Consider the following 16,885-nt stretch of genomic DNA (forward strand, 5'->3'; position numbering starts at 1 on the left):
AAATCACCTTTTCCATTATTTTAGGCTCTGTTTTTGTGAGATCTTGCCTCAGAATGCTTAAGATCTGGTTTCTATAGATCTATTTCTGCAACGCAGTTTGGAGACTTGCAACTTATTCCTGTCCCGGGGATCAGAGCCAAAATGATCGCAATCTCCGCTCCGGGAGTCTGAGAAATTGCGTTGTCATCGTCAACAGGTGTGGTGGTGTGTTGGTCTGCTTGGCCAGTTTATCTAGCTGATCTAGTTGATCGGGTTCAGATACAGCTATATCCCATAGTATCTTATGCATATGCAATTATGCAAATCGATGGGATTATATCAATGGACTTGGTGTCGCAGTGCATTCCACGTTTGTCCAGATGTGCATTTTACGTACTTTCTAATTAAATGTAAAATGCGCCGTGATTTCAAAGTTTTCTTTGTAAGTAATGGGTATCTGATAGTCGAGCAACTCGTCTATATCATTTTTCATAGTAAAATAAATTCAAAAATATATACACTTAAGTAGCTTAACAAGTTGCTGAAACGAATTAATATAACTCATAAATATATATACATATATAAGGATCTATGGGGAACCTATAAACTTTATTCTATGTATACTTTTTGTGGGAAAATGGTGAAAATAATAGGCAATATTGAAACTCTTGAGTTCAGCTAGTTATTAGTTACTCGGATCGATGACCGCTGAGATCAGAGAACATTTAAATCCTACAGATAGTGTCTGGCCAACTAAATGGCTTGTTTGGCACGTGGCTTAGTAAAGGGTGGGGGAAGGTTGTATGGACTGGGCGAAATCTAACTCTCAGCCCTCCGATCACTCGATATGCATTAATGGTAATGGTTTTGGTTGGTTGGTTGGTTGGTTGGTTGGTTGGTGTTTCAAATTGGCCCAAGATGTTATAGACAACATTGGCGCATTTAAATGAATATCGCTGCGATGCGGCGCCTGTTGTTGTTTATATCAAATCAAATCAAATCGAATCGTATCGAATCGAATCGAACTAAAATCTGGTTCCGAGTGGAGCTCAGGCATTATATGAATATGATTTCGAACCGGCGGGTATTCAAATCAATCGACGCCCCCCTCTATGTTGTTGTTGTTATTTTAGTCTTTCGATCGGCCCTCTCGGCTCGAACCGAAGCCAAAGTCAGGCGCGTGATAACCGGCGATGTGAGTGTGCGGTGGCTATATACCCACTACCATATGCGTATATATGAATGGATGTCTATATGGAGAGCCTATATGGCAGCCGACTAAACGGAACGGAGTCCGCCAGAGGCGATAAAAGCACCAAGATATCGCTGAAGTAGATCAGTTTAGCACAGAATTCGCAAACGACTTGAAAGTAAAGCCAATCCAAAAGCCAATCGGTTACGAGTATCCCATATACAACAGAGCCTTCCGTCCAACACAGAGTTTAGCCAAAGATCGCATCTCTAATGCTCGTCTGGAACGATAAACAGGATACCAACTTTACGTTCATTTGAGCAGAGTGCTCCCAATTGCCAGTAATCGGACCGGAGACACCGTTTTTGTACCCAAAATATTAGCAACATTTTTGTTTGTGATTTTTTTTATTTTTTTATTGTTGTTTGTTGGGTTTCTTGCGATTTTCTTTCGTTGAATTGGGAAAAGGGCCGGCCTGGTGATAATGCCCAGCAGTGTTGCCAACGAGAATCAGTTCCGATACCAGAGCAGCCGCAATCGGTCCAGCTGCCCAAGCCGGAGTACCAGTGAGCCGGAATCCCCGGCGCCACCGGTGACGCCCAACTGCGATGTAGTCGACCAGGCGCTGGCTGAGCTGCAGCTGCAGTCGCAGGAGATACGGCAGCAGCAGGAGCACCTGGTGGCCACCACCACCAGCAGCCGAAAGCGATCCGGATGGGAGATAAAGCCCTCCAAGCTCTCACTTAACACGCACAATCGCATCCGGAACATTGTCGAGTCGCTGAAGATCAAGCCGAATCCGGAGAAGCCCATGATACCGCTGTCCATTGGTGAGCATCACATTTATTTCTATTAACTTATAGATACTTATATCTAAAGAGAAGTTAGAAAGCTTTAAGAACCTCTGCTATAAGGCATTACCTACTAAAAACGCTTTGAATATTTTTTATAGATGCTTTTTAACTGGCAGTTTCTTAAAGCAAATCCTTATTGCTACTTTGTGTTATCCGCCAGTTAAACTTACTAAATATAACTTATGTTGTATACAAATTTAAAGCTTATTTCATTAAGGATTCCCAGAAGTATGTTATATAATTAGCATATTTATATTTATACATTATCAGGATACCGCCTTGACTTTGACTTTGACTTTTCCATTTTCGACAAAAAATAAATGTTTCTTTATAATAATCAGATAATATATAATTTAGCTAGCAAAAATTCGAAAAGAAGATAGTGCTGAACATCCAGTTTCGTGGGAAACCTGCTCCTCATTTCACCATATCCCCAAAACATCTCTGACGTATATGCTACAAGTTTCTGGGGCAAATTTGAATATTTCCGTTGTGCGATCTCTTTTGCTCTTGCCGTCTTATATATATATATATATATTTATATTTATTTTTGGCAGCCGACTTGGCACAAAACCCACTACAACTAGCTTTATGAACACAATGAGTTCGGTGCCATTGTGAAGTAAGGCAATGCACACAGCCATTGGTTATACACACCCACAAAATTGGGCCAATCAGAGATCGGTGCATGGCTATAATGGTTATTAATCTATATATAAGTTGGGACTTTTTAATTCACTGAAATAAATATATATAGCTCTATAGCTCTATAGGAATTCGGGCTGCTGGCTTAGGAAATTTACAGAGTAGCTTATTTAGCCGATTGTCGCGAGTTTCTAAATTTGTGCTAAAATATGCCAGATACCAGATATATAAAATCTGTAAAGCTGTTGTTGTTTCGCTTGTTGTTCTTGTTTATACATTAATTTGTTTGTTATTTTTGTATTTTTTGTTTTTTTTTTTTGTTAGTAATATTATATTATTTTTGTAGCAAGGCACGCGCACTGTATTTGTATTTTGTGTGGGAATTTGCATAAAATGTAGTTCCACCTGTTTGGCGGAGTCGAGAATCGAATTGAGCTCGGGATCTGAGCCAGATTATACTGCTGCCTTGTGTTTACCCATCGGAATCGGGAATCGAAGCTAGGCGGAAACGAGCGAGTTAGCCATTGACCCAATGCAATCCGAGATTTGGGTGCAAAGTCACCTGATTTTTATTTTTGGGCATCACTTTTGCATTCCGTTTCCAAAAATAAATGCATCTTATCCAATTAATTTTGAGATTCACCGAATATTGCATATTTTTGTGTATTATTTAATAAGCTAAATATTTTCAAACTCCCCGCTTCAACCAGGTGATCCCACAACCTTTGGCAATCTAAGAGCCGCCGATGAGACGATGAAGGCGGTGCTGCATTCGCTGGAGAGCGGCAAGTACAATGGGTATGCCAGCACCCAGGGTCATGAGGTGGCCCGCCAGGCGGTGGCCAAGTACAGTGCCCATCAGCGCAGCGATGGCGAGATCGATGCCAATGAGGTGGTGCTCTGCAGCGGCTGCTCCTCCGCATTGGAGTACTGCATCCTGGCGCTGGCGGATCGCGGTCAGAATGTACTGGTGCCGCGACCAGGTTTCTGTTTGTACTACACACTGGCCGAGGGTTTGGACATCGAGGTGCGCTACTACGATCTCCTGCCCGATCAGCAGTGGCGCGCCGATCTCGTGCAGCTGGAGAGCCTGATCGACGAGAACACCGCCGCCCTGTTGATCAATAATCCAAGCAATCCCTGCGGCAGCGTCTACGATGAGAAGCATCTGCGCGAACTGATCGCCATCTGTGAACGCCACTATCTGCCCATCATCGCCGATGAGGTAAGTGGTCATCCACACCGAAGTACACACTTTTGAATCATCGCTGTCCTGGGTTTTCTTGCAGATCTATGAGCACTTTGTGTTCCCCGGCGCCAAGCACTTGGCCGTGAGCAGCCTGACCACGGAGGTTCCAGTTCTCTCCTGCGGCGGCTTGACCAAACGCTTCCTGGTGCCCGGTTGGCGAATGGGCTGGATCATCTTGCACGATCGCAAGAATCGTTTGCGTGATGCCATTGCCGGTCTGAGGAACATGTGTGGTCGCATTCTCGGCTCCAACACCATCATCCAGGGCGCCTTGCCCGATATCCTGACCAAAACACCGCAGTCCTACTTCGATGGTGTCATCGACGTGCTCCACGTAAGTGTATCATTTATATTAACAACTAAATTGATTATATAAAAACCGCGTATTTTACAGTCGAATGCCTTGCTGGCCTACAAGATGCTGAAGCAGGTGCGTGGCCTCGATCCCGTGATGCCCAATGGAGCCATGTACATGATGATCGGCCTGAGCATCGAACGCTTTCCGGAATTCAAGGACGACACCCACTTTGTACAGGAGCTGGTCAACGAGCAGAGTGTCTTCTGTTTGCCGGGCAGCTGCTTTGAGTATCCGGGCTACGTGAGGATCGTGCTCACCGTTCCGGGTGCAATGATCGAGGAGGCGTGCTCCAGAATTGCCGAGTTTTGCGATCGCCATTTTAAGAAGGAATCGCGCAACTTTATTGAGCATGGATTGCTGGATGGCGATGATCTGGCTTTTTGAGCTGGGAGCAAAACATTTATTAGACATTCTAGACTACAATTTGTATCAAGTGTACATAGGTATATAATATATATATATATATATATATCAATCATTTTAACTATCCAATATAAGGAGTATTGTCTCAAAAAATTGCTGAATAAGTAAAGCGCGTCACACACACAGATACATAGATAGAGTTTAGAAAGAGCGAGTAATCTGCGGCTAAGTAAATGGTCGTTATGGAGGACTTTTGAATATAAATATATATAATATATATAATATAACTATATATATGTATATATAGGCCTATATTTGAGCTATCTGGCGCTGTAGGCTGGTTTGGGGTTCTGTGCAGCAAAAACGATTTGTTTGTGAATTGTTAAACTTGGTGAAGGTATTGCTCCTTTGGAACTATATGATATGATGATGCTTTTTTGCTTGTCACAATTATTTCTCTTAGTTTTGAATCAATTTTCAGGCAGCCTTTCAATTTAAAAATGCTGAACATTTGAGCATAAATTGGATATAGTTGCATGTAATGCTATATATTCGTTGTAAGAACTTGCCAAATGCAATGGTGATTAAAGAGCTGTGAAACGCAATTTGAATGCTGGTGAGTGTTGTTACGTGTAATTCAATGGTCCCCACAGTTGAGCATTCAGCACTGTGTTTGTGCCAACAAAAAAAGTATACAATTCTAGCTAGAGGGATATTACAAATATCGTACACTCTTTGTATTGATTGTGGAGCGTGTGTATGTGTGTGTGCATTTTTGAACGAGGACCTGAGCACGAGAACCCAATCCCACCTACAACAGACTAACGGGGAGAGGGACATCCTCTTGCCTCTACATGTGGTGCGGATGCATTTTCTTCTCCATTTCGGTCTCCACGCGTGCCTCATCGATGCCGGCGACGGTGGGCAGTCCACCTGGCCAGTGGAGCAGCTCCTGCTCGTGCTCCATGATCATGTTGGCCTCCGCTGCAATTGATTTGTGTTCAGATATAAGGCAACTAAAACAAACAAACCACAATCATAGACTCACCTTGGATGCGATGCATCTTGCTGCCGTAGGCCCAGTCGGAATAGTAGCCCACCACGAAGGTGAGCGGCAGGAGCGGAGCCAGCGCGGATACACTCCTCACCCGCTGGTAGTAACTGGCGCAGCCGTAGACAGCACTCAGATAGAAGCCGCTCAGCCAGTAGAAGAGCTCCCGGTGATGGGCGATGGCCAGTGCCTGTTCCCGCTGCTTGATCTGGTAGTGCATCTGTATCCAGCGCTCCATCTGAATGTGTGGTGGTCGCTTATGGTCACTTTGGCTCTTGTGGAGATTATATAAAAAAAAGCTCACCTTGAGCTCCTGGCACTTGCGGTAGCTGGGATCATCGTGCTCCGGATAGCCACTGCCGGAGGTTTTCTTGCACGAGGCTGTGGCACCCATTTCGTTGTGTTTGCTGCTCGGAAATCGCTTGTTGAAATCTCCGTTGTCGGTTTTTTTTTTGGGCCACTCCGCGCGGAGTTGCCACTCGACGACAATTTGGGTGCCCAAATCGACCCGTAAAAGTGCGCAGGCGTCATCCTTTTCTTATTTTTTGGGGGGTGGCTTCGTTCTCTTGGAACCAGAGCCATTCAAAGTGACGGCCCAGCGGAGCTGTCAGTTCAGTTGGCTGACTGGAGCACTGCCTGACTAAACAGACTGAGTGGCCGCAACTCCCAGTCTCCGCGTCCGACAAACACATACAACAATAGAAAAAAATAAAAAAAAAAAAAAAAACAAAGAAAAGAAAAGAAAAAGGACCCATTTACGAGGACCTCGGCGCGTGTTTGGTTTAAAAGAAAATTTTGGAAAACCGGAAAGTGCGGCCAACCGGATATATATATTCTTATAATTCATTAGTGCCCAGTGCCATCCATTGATGTGGCCTCTGTGATAGAAATCGCGCGAATCCTCGCACCACTCCGCCATCGAAAGTGAACCATCCCACTGCCGCTCCATCTCAGGCGAAAAGTGAGTAGACTATGAGTAGACAATGTGTTAGTTACACAGTTACAGAGGGAAAATGGCAAAATACCTTTACATAAATCGTGCTGTTTCGAGTTAGGGCAATGGCATTCGGTTTGGTTTGATTTGGAGTGGGCATAACTGCTTTTGGTTTAATACTGCGTTGGTAATGGCAATGGATTTGCGAGTGGGGATGGAAATGGGAATGGTACTCATACTGGGTTGACTGTAGTACACATATCTACGCATATACGGCGAGAAGTGGTTGCTCATTCGGGGGTTGCAAGTGTCATACGCCTGTCTTGATTCACACTGAAATCAATTTGGATGCTCTTAAAGTTCATTGTTGAAATACCTATAGAAAATACCTAAATAATATGTCTTGTGTATAAAGTGAGTTATATATTCTAAAATGTATATCTATAATAAGCCCTTGTATTATTACTGCATTTAATTACACATTCTTTGGGGGTATTTCAAATATTTTCGCCCAGTGCAGGTAGTGGGCTTGAGTGGTGCACCTTCGCCCACCTTGGCAGCTGTTCGAATGTAAATATTGACACAGGTCTTGGCTCTAATTGCCGCCTAGTTGGAAGTGGGCAGATCCTTGAAATATGAGGGTGCACAATAATCAGTTATAATGGAAGTAATATACTTTTTAGTTCAATATCCCCTTTAAACATTTGCCTTATTAAGATTCAAATATAAGCCTAGTAAAAACAAAGTAGCAGTTTGCTTTAAGACTAAAACCCCATTACTCATTGTTTATTTCTAACTGATTTAGTCAATTAATATGCCACAATCGCCCCACAGCAGACATTACTTACGGACCGTTCCAGGGTCAGGATGCGCCGCTTGAATGATTGACCGCCTACAGATTCGTCGCTTGGGTGCAGCTGCTAGAAACAAACGCGCAGGAGGCGGAGGCGGAGTTGGAGCAGTAGGCAGCGCCGGCGGCGGAGGAGCAGGGGCGGCGGTACCGGGAGCGACTGGAGCGGCGGGCACGGGACCGACCACTGGAGCAACAGCGTCAGCGACAGCGACAGCGGCCAGTGGCACAAGCGGCAGTGGTGGCCACCATCAGCACCACCACCACCATTCGCATCCGTCGTACTCCACGAGCGGCATCAACACGCCGGCGACGGCCAGCACCAGTTCCTCCAGCGGCAACAGCTTGACGCCGCAGCAGCAACAGCAGCAACAGCAACAGCAGCATCCACACCATCAGTCCCATCACGGATCCCACCACTACGCACACCATCAGCAGCATACGCATCATCACGCGCCGCCGCACACGCACCATCCGCATACGCATCCGCACGGACATCCGCATACGTATCCGCACCTGCGACACTCACAGCCGGCGTCCGCCAGCCAGTTTAGCTTCAATCCATCGCCGGGCAGCAGTCCTGGCAACGGACTGGGTCTGGGCGCTCGCCAGGATGCGGCCAGTGCGCTCAACAGTCCGACGACCATTGTGAACTCCGGTAGCGGCAGCGGCGGCGGCAGCAGCGTCGCCTTCGGAATGCAGCCGCAGCAGCAGCAACAGTCGTTGGCCGGCGGTGGTGGCGGTGGCTCCTCGGCGACGGCGGCTCCATCCTCGGGCGGTGGCCACAACAATGGTGCCGGGCTGGGACCGGTCGTTGGTGGCGGCGGCGGCGGTGGTGGTGGTGGTCTCAATCTGCTCGGTGGACTTGGTGGCATGGGTGGCATGGGCGGTGGTGCAGCTGCCGCCGGCATGGGCATTTGTGGCGGCATCAGCAGCACCGTGGGCAGTGCCGCCATCACCGGTGTGCCGCCCATTGGACTGGGCATTGCCACCGGCATTGGCAACAAGATCATGCTGGGCCGGAAGCAGAGCCTCAAGGGCGGCGAACCCTTCCTGGCGGACTACGGACCGGAGGAATCGCTCAACGAGAGCGCCGACATCGAGTGGGTGAACAAGCTGTGGGTGCGCCGCCTGATGCGTCTGTGCGCCCTCGTCTCACTGACCTCCGTATCGCTGAACACGCCCAAGACCTTCGAGCGGTATCCGTCGCTGCAGTTCATCACGTTTGCCTCGGACACGGCTGTCACGCTGCTCTTCACCGCCGAGATGATCGCCAAGATGCACATCCGCGGTGTGCTGCATGTAAGTGCGTTGCACTTGGAGAAATATCATGTACTTTAGCTAGACACACTTTTGCAGGGTGAGGTGCCTTATTTAAAAGATCACTGGTGCCAATTTGATGCTTCCATGGTCAGCTTCTTGTGGATTTCAATCATTCTGCAAATCTTCGAGGTGCTAGAAATAGTTCCAAAGTATGTATATATATATATCAATAAATAAATATAATAAAAACAAATTCTTTCATCTCAGGTTTTCCTATTTATCCATTATGAGAGCCCCAAGACCCCTGATCATGATTCGCTTCCTGCGCGTCTTCCTCAAATTCAGTATGCCAAAAAGCCGTATTAACCAAATCTTCAAGTAAGTATCTTTAGTCTAATGAAAATTATAGTAATCTCATGAGCTTATATCATGAACTTTGATTTACAGACGTTCGAGCCAGCAAATTTACAATGTGACACTGTTCTTTCTGTTCTTCATGTCCCTGTATGGTTTGCTTGGAGTTCAGTTCTTTGGCGAACTGAAAAATCATTGTGTGATGAATAATACGGAGTACGATCTATACAAAAGACCGTAAGTATCAGTAATTAAAAGCAGTAATGGCTCAATGGATTAATAACATGATCATTTTCAGTATTCTGACAATCAATTCACTGGCCATACCGGATACGTTCTGCTCGATGGATCCCGATTCCGGCTACCAGTGCTCGCCGGGAATGGTGTGCATGAAGATGGACTTCCTGAGCAGCTATGTGATCGGTTTCAATGGCTTCGAGGACATTGCAACGAGTATCTTTACGGTTTATCAGGCAGCCTCGCAGGAGGGATGGGTGTTCATCATGTACCGGGCCATTGATTCGCTGCCAGCATGGCGAGCCGCCTTCTACTTCAGCACGATGATCTTCTTCCTGGCGTGGCTGGTGAAGAACGTCTTCATAGCGGTCATCACCGAGACCTTCAACGAGATCCGTGTGCAGTTCCAACAGATGTGGGGCGCACGTGGGCACATCCAGAAGACGGCCGCCTCGCAGATCCTGAGTGGCAACGATACCGGCTGGCGACTGGTGACCATCGATGATAACAAGCACGGCGGATTGGCGCCGGAAACGTGCCATGCGATACTGAGATCACCGTATTTCCGCATGCTCGTGATGAGCGTCATCCTGGCCAATGGCATTGTGACGGCCACCATGACGTTCAAGCACGATGGACGACCGCGGGATGTGTTCTACGAGCGGTACTACTACATCGAGTTGGTATTCACCTGCCTGCTGGACCTGGAGACGCTGTTCAAGATCTATTGCTTGGGCTGGCGTGGTTACTACAAGCACTCCATACATAAGTTCGAGCTGCTCCTGGCTGCGGGCACAACGCTGCACATCGTGCCGATGTTCTATCCCTCCGGTCTGACCTATTTCCAGGTGCTACGGGTGGTGCGTTTGATCAAGGCCTCACCGATGCTGGAGGGATTCGTTTACAAAATCTTCGGACCGGGCAAAAAACTCGGCTCACTGATCATCTTCACCATGTGCCTGCTGATCATCAGCTCGAGCATCTCAATGCAGCTCTTTTGCTTTCTCTGCGATTTCACCAAATTCGAATCCTTTCCGGAGGCATTCATGAGCATGTTCCAGATTCTCACGCAGGAGGCGTGGGTTGAGGTGATGGACGAGACAATGATCCGCACGAGCAAAACTTTAACGCCGCTGGTGGCCGTCTATTTTATACTGTACCATCTGTTCGTCACCCTCATTGTGCTCAGTCTGTTCGTGGCGGTCATTTTGGATAATTTGGAACTGGACGAGGACATCAAGAAGCTCAAGCAGCTCAAGTTTCGCGAACAGAGCGCTGAGATTAAGGAAACGCTACCCTTTCGCCTGCGCATCTTTGAAAAGTTTCCCGATTCGCCACAGATGACCATACTGCATCGCATCCCGAATGACTTTATGCTGCCCAAGGTGCGCGAGAGCTTCATGAAGCACTTTGTCATCGAACTGGAGACGGAGGACTCGCTGGTCGAGAACTGCAAGCGACCAATGTCCGAGTGCTGGGAGTCCAATGTGGTATTTCGCAAGCAGAAGCCCGTCCGCATCATGAACAAGACGGCCAAAGTCCGTGCCGCCGGCAGTAGTCTACGCAAATTGGCCATCACGCATATCATTAAGTGAGTGTAATTTTTGTCCAATTTAAATACATATTTTGCTGACCACAATCCAATGTTGCAGTGACAGCAACAATCAGCGCCTAATGCTGGGCGACTCGGCCATGTTGCCCGTGGTGGGTACCAAGGGTGGCGGTGGTCTAAAGTCGCAGGGCACCATCACCCACTCGAAGCCGTGGCGTGTGGACCAAAAGAAGTGAGTAGCTGGGCCCTGCCCCACCGAGGCGGCGCGACCCGTTTGATGTGTGTCCACTACCAATTCACAGGTTTGGCTCCCGCTCCATACGTCGCAGCGTGCGTTCCGGTTCCATTAAGCTAAAGCAAACGTACGAGCATCTTATGGAGAATGGTGACATTGCCGCCGCGCCACGTGCCAATTCTGGACGTGCACGTCCACACGATTTAGACATTAAGTTGCTGCAGGCGAAGCGGCAGCAGGCGGAGATGCGGCGCAATCAAAGGGAGGAGGATTTGCGCGAGAATCATCCATTCTTCGATACACCGCTGTTTCTGGTGCCGCGCGAGAGTCGCTTCCGGAAGATATGCCAAAAGATCGTGCACGCCCGCTACGATGCCCGTCTCAAGGATCCGCTGACCGGCAAGGAGCGCAAGGTCCAGTATAAAAGCCTGCAGTAAGTGCAGTGTCCTACTCTGGAGTGCAAGACTAGCGATTTGATGTCCCAAAAAATATTAACTAAAATCATTTGCAGCAACTTTCTCGGTCTGGTGACGTATCTGGACTGGGTGATGATATTCGCGACGACGCTCTCCTGCATCTCGATGATGTTCGAGACACCCAATTACCGGGTGATGGATCATCCGACGCTGCAGATCGCCGAGTACGGGTTCGTTATTTTCATGAGCCTAGAGCTGGCGTTGAAGATATTGGCCGATGGCCTGTTCTTTACGCCGAAGGCTTATATCAAGGATGTGGCCGCCGCACTGGATGTGTTCATCTATGTGGTGTCCACGTCGTTCTTGTGCTGGATGCCCCTGAATATACCAACCAACTCGGCGGCCCAGCTCCTGATGATCCTGCGCTGCGTGCGACCGCTGCGTATCTTCACCCTGGTGCCGCACATGCGAAAGGTGGTGTACGAGCTGTGTCGCGGCTTCAAGGAGATCCTGCTCGTATCCACGCTGCTCATCCTCCTCATGTTCATCTTCGCCAGCTACGGTGTCCAGTTGTATGGCGGCCGTCTGGCCCGCTGCAATGATCCCACAATCTCGCGACGGGAGGATTGCGTCGGTGTGTTCATGCGACGTGTTTTTGTTACCAAAATGAAGTTGACCCCGGGTCCGGATGAGTCCTATCCGGCGATGCTGGTGCCGCGGGTGTGGGCCAATCCCAGGCGTTTCAACTTCGATAACATTGGTGATGCCATGCTGACGCTGTTCGAGGTGCTCTCCTTCAAGGGATGGCTGGATGTGCGCGATGTTCTGATCAAGGCCGTGGGTCCGGTGAGTTGGATAAATATTGGCTATAATATAATTTGAAATTGAAATTTGAACTTGAAATTTACTTGACAGGTACATGCCGTCTATATTCACATCTATATATTCTTGGGCTGCATGATCGGTCTGACTTTGTTCGTGGGCGTGGTCATTGCCAATTATTCGGAGAACAAGGGCACCGCTCTGCTGACCGTCGACCAGAGGCGTTGGTGTGACCTCAAGAAGCGTCTGAAGATCGCCCAGCCGCTCCATCTGCCACCCAGACCCGATGGCCGCAAGATCCGTGCCTTCACCTACGACATCACCCAGCACATCATCTTCAAGCGTGTCATCGCAGTGGTGGTCCTGATCAACAGCATGCTGCTCAGCATCACGGTTTGTACCTGGGCATTTCAGTGAATCAAACAAATCACAAAGTAACTGCATGCACTTAGCAAATGTTTTGTACAAATGTCTAGATTTAGATGGGTAATATTCAATTTGAATATTTGCTACTACTGTGTTGCATATACAAACGCATGCTGGATGTCAACAAGTTTAGTTAAAGTAACAATGCACTTTCATTGCTTTTAATATTATTCGAGATTATATTTCTTGTCATATTTGAGTTAAACAAATTGGTGGAAAACCAAAGGTGATATACCAATATCTTACATTACAATAACTTCAAGTTTAATAGGTTATTAAATATAAGTATAATTCTAGCAAATACCATAACTAATATATTTGAGTGATTCGCCAAGAAGTATGCTTTTGACTTTTACAATTGAAAGTCAGAGTGCCATTGTCATACATAATAACTGCATGCCAGCACGTTTGTACAAATGCATATATATATATGTATATACTATATAGAACAAAGGTGGATTGTGACCCACTATCGCTGGCAAATACTACGAATAACCGAAAACTAAAACGTAGCCAGATAATGAATGTATGGTGTTATGAATTGAAACTGTTGTATGTGACTGCTTAGAGCGTAGAGCTTAGTGAGCTTATAGATAAGAGATTATGGCAATTGCTATAATCGAAGCCCTTGAACATCTTTCGACACCGTCTTAGTCTTTGTCTCTCGTCTCAATTGTCTGCTGCAGTGGATCAAGGGTGAGGTGCATACGGAACGCCTGGTGATCGTCAGTGCGGTATTGACCTTTGTCTTTGTGGTTGAGGTGGTGATGAAGAACATTGCCTTTACACCGCGCGGCTATTGGCAATCTAGGCGCAATCGCTATGACCTTCTCGTCACCGTTGCCGGTGTGATTTGGATTATATTGCAGACCATTCTGCGGGTAAGTTCATGTTGCCACAACTGCTGTGGTTGTCAAAAAACAGCCACCACCGCCACCAGCACCACCACCATCCATCCTCTTCACTAACCACTAAACCACTAAACCACTCACTACCACACTACACACGATCCACATCTACATATTCACCCCGCTGAACAATAAACAATGAACATGAATACAGTAAACAATGAACACTGACCAGTCTGACCTCTGACCTTTGACCTCTAATCTCTGACAGAACGATCTGTCCTACTTCTTCGGCTTCATGGTGGTCATCCTGCGCTTCTTCACCATCACCGGCAAGCACACCACACTGAAGATGCTCATGTTGACCGTGGGCGTGTCTGTATGCAAGTCCTTCTTCATTATCTTTGGCATGTTTCTGCTAGTCTTCTTCTATGCGCTGGCCGGAACCATTCTCTTCGGTGAGCTGGGTGTCCAAAAAAAAACAAAAAATAAAAAAAAAACAAAGCAAAGCAAAAAGCTAGAGCCGGACCCCATCTCTACTGACCACTCACTCCACCCGGCTGATTCTCGTTTCAGGCACCGTCAAATACGGCGAGGGCATCGGTCGACGGGCCAATTTTGGTTCACCCGTCACCGGGGTGGCCATGCTCTTCCGGATCGTCACCGGCGAGGATTGGAATAAGATCATGCACGACTGCATGGTCCAGCCGCCGTACTGCACCCTGGGTAACAACTACTGGGAGACGGATTGTGGCAACTTTACCGCCAGCCTCATATACTTCTGCACCTTCTACGTGATCATCACATATATTGTGCTCAACTTGCTAGTGGGTAGGTGTTCCTAGGAACTAGTAGGTCACTCAGGTTTAGTATCTGGAATATAGGTTTATTCACTTCACTGATATTGCTAATCATTTATTTGGCTTTTGAGCGCTGAAAATATTACCTATTTTCTTTATCGCATATATAGCATTTACATTTTTCTTACACAATTAAATTTATAAGAATAACAATTGTAAGCTTCCTACACATATCTAAAAAATCCATGCAAATTCAATTAATTGCACATATATTTTAAAACTACAATCGAGATTGATATGAACTTTTCCGCTTTCGGCAGCTATTATCATGGAGAACTTTTCCCTCTTCTACTCCAACGAAGAGGATGCACTGCTTTCGTATGCGGATATACGCAACTTTCAGAACACCTGGAACATTGTGGATATCCATCAGCGTGGTGTGATACCAGTGCGCCGGGTGAAGTTCATCCTGCGTTTGCTGAAGGGACGACTCGAGTGCGATCCGCAAAAGGATCGCCTGCTGTTCAAGTACATGTGCTATGAGCTGGACAAGCTGCACAACGGCGAGGATGTCACCTTTCACGATGTCATCAAGTGGGTGCTTGTGATCCATGGGGAGGATGATAGTCTCCATTTTCATCCTATTCCTTTCAGCATGCTGAGCTATCGTTCTGTGGACATTCGGAAGGCCTTGCAGCTGGAGGAGCTACTGGCGCGCGAGGAGTTCGAGTACCTGGTTGAGGAGGAGGTGGCCAAGATGACCATACGCACCTGGCTGGAGGGGTGCCTTAAAAAGATTCGTGCCCAAAACGCCAGCGTAAGTTGCAATGCCATTGATTCTGAATATATGATGTATTTATGATGTTTAACCCCACAGAAGCAGCAGAATTCGCTGATCGCTGGCCTGCGGGCAACGAACGAGCAGCCGGTGATGCGGCCAAATGTCCAGGAGGACAAGGCTCCACTGGGCGCGGTGGACAAGTCGGCGATCAGCACGATCAGTGGAGCGGTGGCCGGCGCCTGTCCGCCAACCAGTGACGCATTCTCGCCGACCTTTAGCTCCACGGAAAACGAGGAGAAGGACGGCAGCAGCAGTGCGCTGGTGCAGTTGCCCCACTCGGAGACATCGATAGCCGGAACCGGAAGTTCAGCGACAGCAGCGGCAACGGCAACGGGCGCTTCATCAGGCCTTGGCATTGGACCACCGACTGTCCAGTCCGCCGCTCGCCATGTGATGACGGTGGGCAAACGGGGCTATGCGCTCAATCGTTCCGATTCGACGGGCAGTTCGGCGGGCAGGAAATTCCTGGCACCCACATCCAGTGATCCACAGCAGCGTTCGACGCTGAGCGACAAGGAGCGTTTGCACATCACCAGTCAGCAGCGAAAGAAGAACTCAATGACCACATTGCCACATGCCGGCCAACTGGGGCAGTTGGCCAAGCAACGCGGCGGCGGCGGTGGTGATGCCACCAAATCGTCCAGTTTCTTTGCCCAGCTAAACAGCGAGATTGGCCAGTTCCATTATCCGACAATAAACGCTGCTGCCGCCGCAGCTGCCCTGCATGGCTATGGACATGGACATGGCCATGGACATGGGACACATGCTGGTCATGGTGGTGGCCATGGGGAGCATCAGCAGCATCATCACCATGGCGGCGCACTCGGCAGTCCGTCGGCCATGATGAGCCAAATGATTGGGGGCAGTGGCAAGTTGCTGCCGTTCAATAACCAAGCGAATGCCGTCTACGAGGTGCACGACTGGTGGCAGGAACAGGTCCTTTGTCCGCAGACCAGTGATGACGAGATCTAGCAATGGCCCAACATCATTCGTAGATGGACGAAAACGGGAAGCCGAAAGTTCCGCAGAGGAGGTGGAGCCTATTAAACATTATCATCAACTAGTGGCCTAGAACTTTTTTGTATATGCCTATTAAGTGTAAATGTATCGGCCTCACAATTAACGGTTAACAATTCTTAACGAGTATATATATATATATATATATAGAGATTTAGCTATAGTTTAGCACTGGGTAAAATATGAAAGTGTAACAGAAGTTAGGAAACAAAAAGGGCAACCATTAGTTATACGTTTTGTTGTTGTTTGCGTGCTAGATGGTAAATATGATCAGTCAGTCGGTAACTTTGTTATAGCTTAAATATATAAAGAAATATATATTATATATATGTATAATGAGTACATTGCATATGGATTGCATATGTCTTACGTATAGTGCAAATTTATAAGCGCGCTGCCTCATCAAAAAAAAAAAGAAAAATAATAATAATAAAAAAAACAGAGCATTGAAGTTCGTAAATTGCCCAAAAACTCAATTAAGTAGCTAACGAAAGCCAAAAACTCCATTCTACAGATTCGAACTAACGCAAGTTTATACCACAAGTAGTAGCTGTAGAGAAAGACAGACGAACCCAGACACCAAAACGAAAGAGATGCCT

At 47.4% G+C, this 16,885-nt stretch overlaps 3 protein-coding genes across 7 annotated transcripts; 2 read left to right on the forward strand and 1 right to left on the reverse strand.

Moving 5' to 3' along the window:
- The first annotated feature begins 1,285 nt into the window (after nucleotides 1–1,285).
- Nucleotides 1,286–4,829, forward strand: LOC6524715 (tyrosine aminotransferase). The gene is made up of 4 exons (XM_002100523.4): nucleotides 1,286–2,001; nucleotides 3,381–3,895; nucleotides 3,960–4,253; nucleotides 4,314–4,829. The coding sequence occupies exons 1-4, from the start codon at nucleotides 1,656–1,658 to the stop codon at nucleotides 4,659–4,661; spliced, it is 1,503 nt and encodes a 500-aa protein (XP_002100559.1). The 5' UTR covers nucleotides 1,286–1,655; the 3' UTR covers nucleotides 4,662–4,829.
- On the reverse strand, nucleotides 4,573–6,182 carry LOC6524716 (plasminogen receptor (KT)). 2 transcript variants are annotated; one of them, XM_039374713.2, is made up of 4 exons: nucleotides 5,996–6,102; nucleotides 5,689–5,929; nucleotides 5,489–5,624; nucleotides 4,573–4,662 (listed from the first exon to the last, which is right to left on the reverse strand). In XM_039374713.2, exons 1-3 carry the CDS (start codon nucleotides 6,083–6,085, stop codon nucleotides 5,491–5,493), a joined length of 465 nt encoding a protein of 154 aa, XP_039230647.1. In that variant the 5' UTR covers nucleotides 6,086–6,102; the 3' UTR covers nucleotides 4,573–4,662; nucleotides 5,489–5,490. The 2 variants fall into 2 exon arrangements, with proteins under 2 accessions (XP_039230647.1, XP_002100560.3); XM_002100524.3 differs by having other exon boundaries at nucleotides 4,655–5,624; nucleotides 5,996–6,182.
- A 107-nt stretch (nucleotides 6,183–6,289) lies between these two features.
- On the forward strand, nucleotides 6,290–16,343 carry LOC6524717 (sodium leak channel non-selective protein). 4 transcript variants are annotated; one of them, XM_015190360.3, is made up of 16 exons: nucleotides 6,290–6,652; nucleotides 7,460–8,777; nucleotides 8,835–8,947; nucleotides 9,006–9,116; nucleotides 9,186–9,329; nucleotides 9,391–10,920; nucleotides 10,982–11,113; nucleotides 11,184–11,549; nucleotides 11,628–12,378; nucleotides 12,448–12,747; nucleotides 13,467–13,661; nucleotides 13,900–14,086; nucleotides 14,205–14,459; nucleotides 14,749–15,022; nucleotides 15,083–15,245; nucleotides 15,306–16,343. In XM_015190360.3, the coding sequence occupies exons 2-16, from the start codon at nucleotides 7,506–7,508 to the stop codon at nucleotides 16,239–16,241; spliced, it is 6,729 nt and encodes a 2,242-aa protein (XP_015045846.1). In that variant the 5' UTR covers nucleotides 6,290–6,652; nucleotides 7,460–7,505; the 3' UTR covers nucleotides 16,242–16,343. The 4 variants fall into 4 exon arrangements, with proteins under 4 accessions (XP_015045846.1, XP_015045845.1, XP_002100561.1 ...); XM_015190359.3 differs by having other exon boundaries at nucleotides 11,211–11,549; XM_002100525.4 differs by having other exon boundaries at nucleotides 7,463–8,777.
- The last annotated feature ends 542 nt before the right edge of the window (nucleotides 16,344–16,885 follow it).

This window comes from Drosophila yakuba, chromosome X, assembly GCF_016746365.2.
Source record: "Drosophila yakuba strain Tai18E2 chromosome X, Prin_Dyak_Tai18E2_2.1, whole genome shotgun sequence".
Lineage (NCBI taxonomy): Eukaryota > Metazoa > Arthropoda > Insecta > Diptera > Drosophilidae > Drosophila > Drosophila yakuba.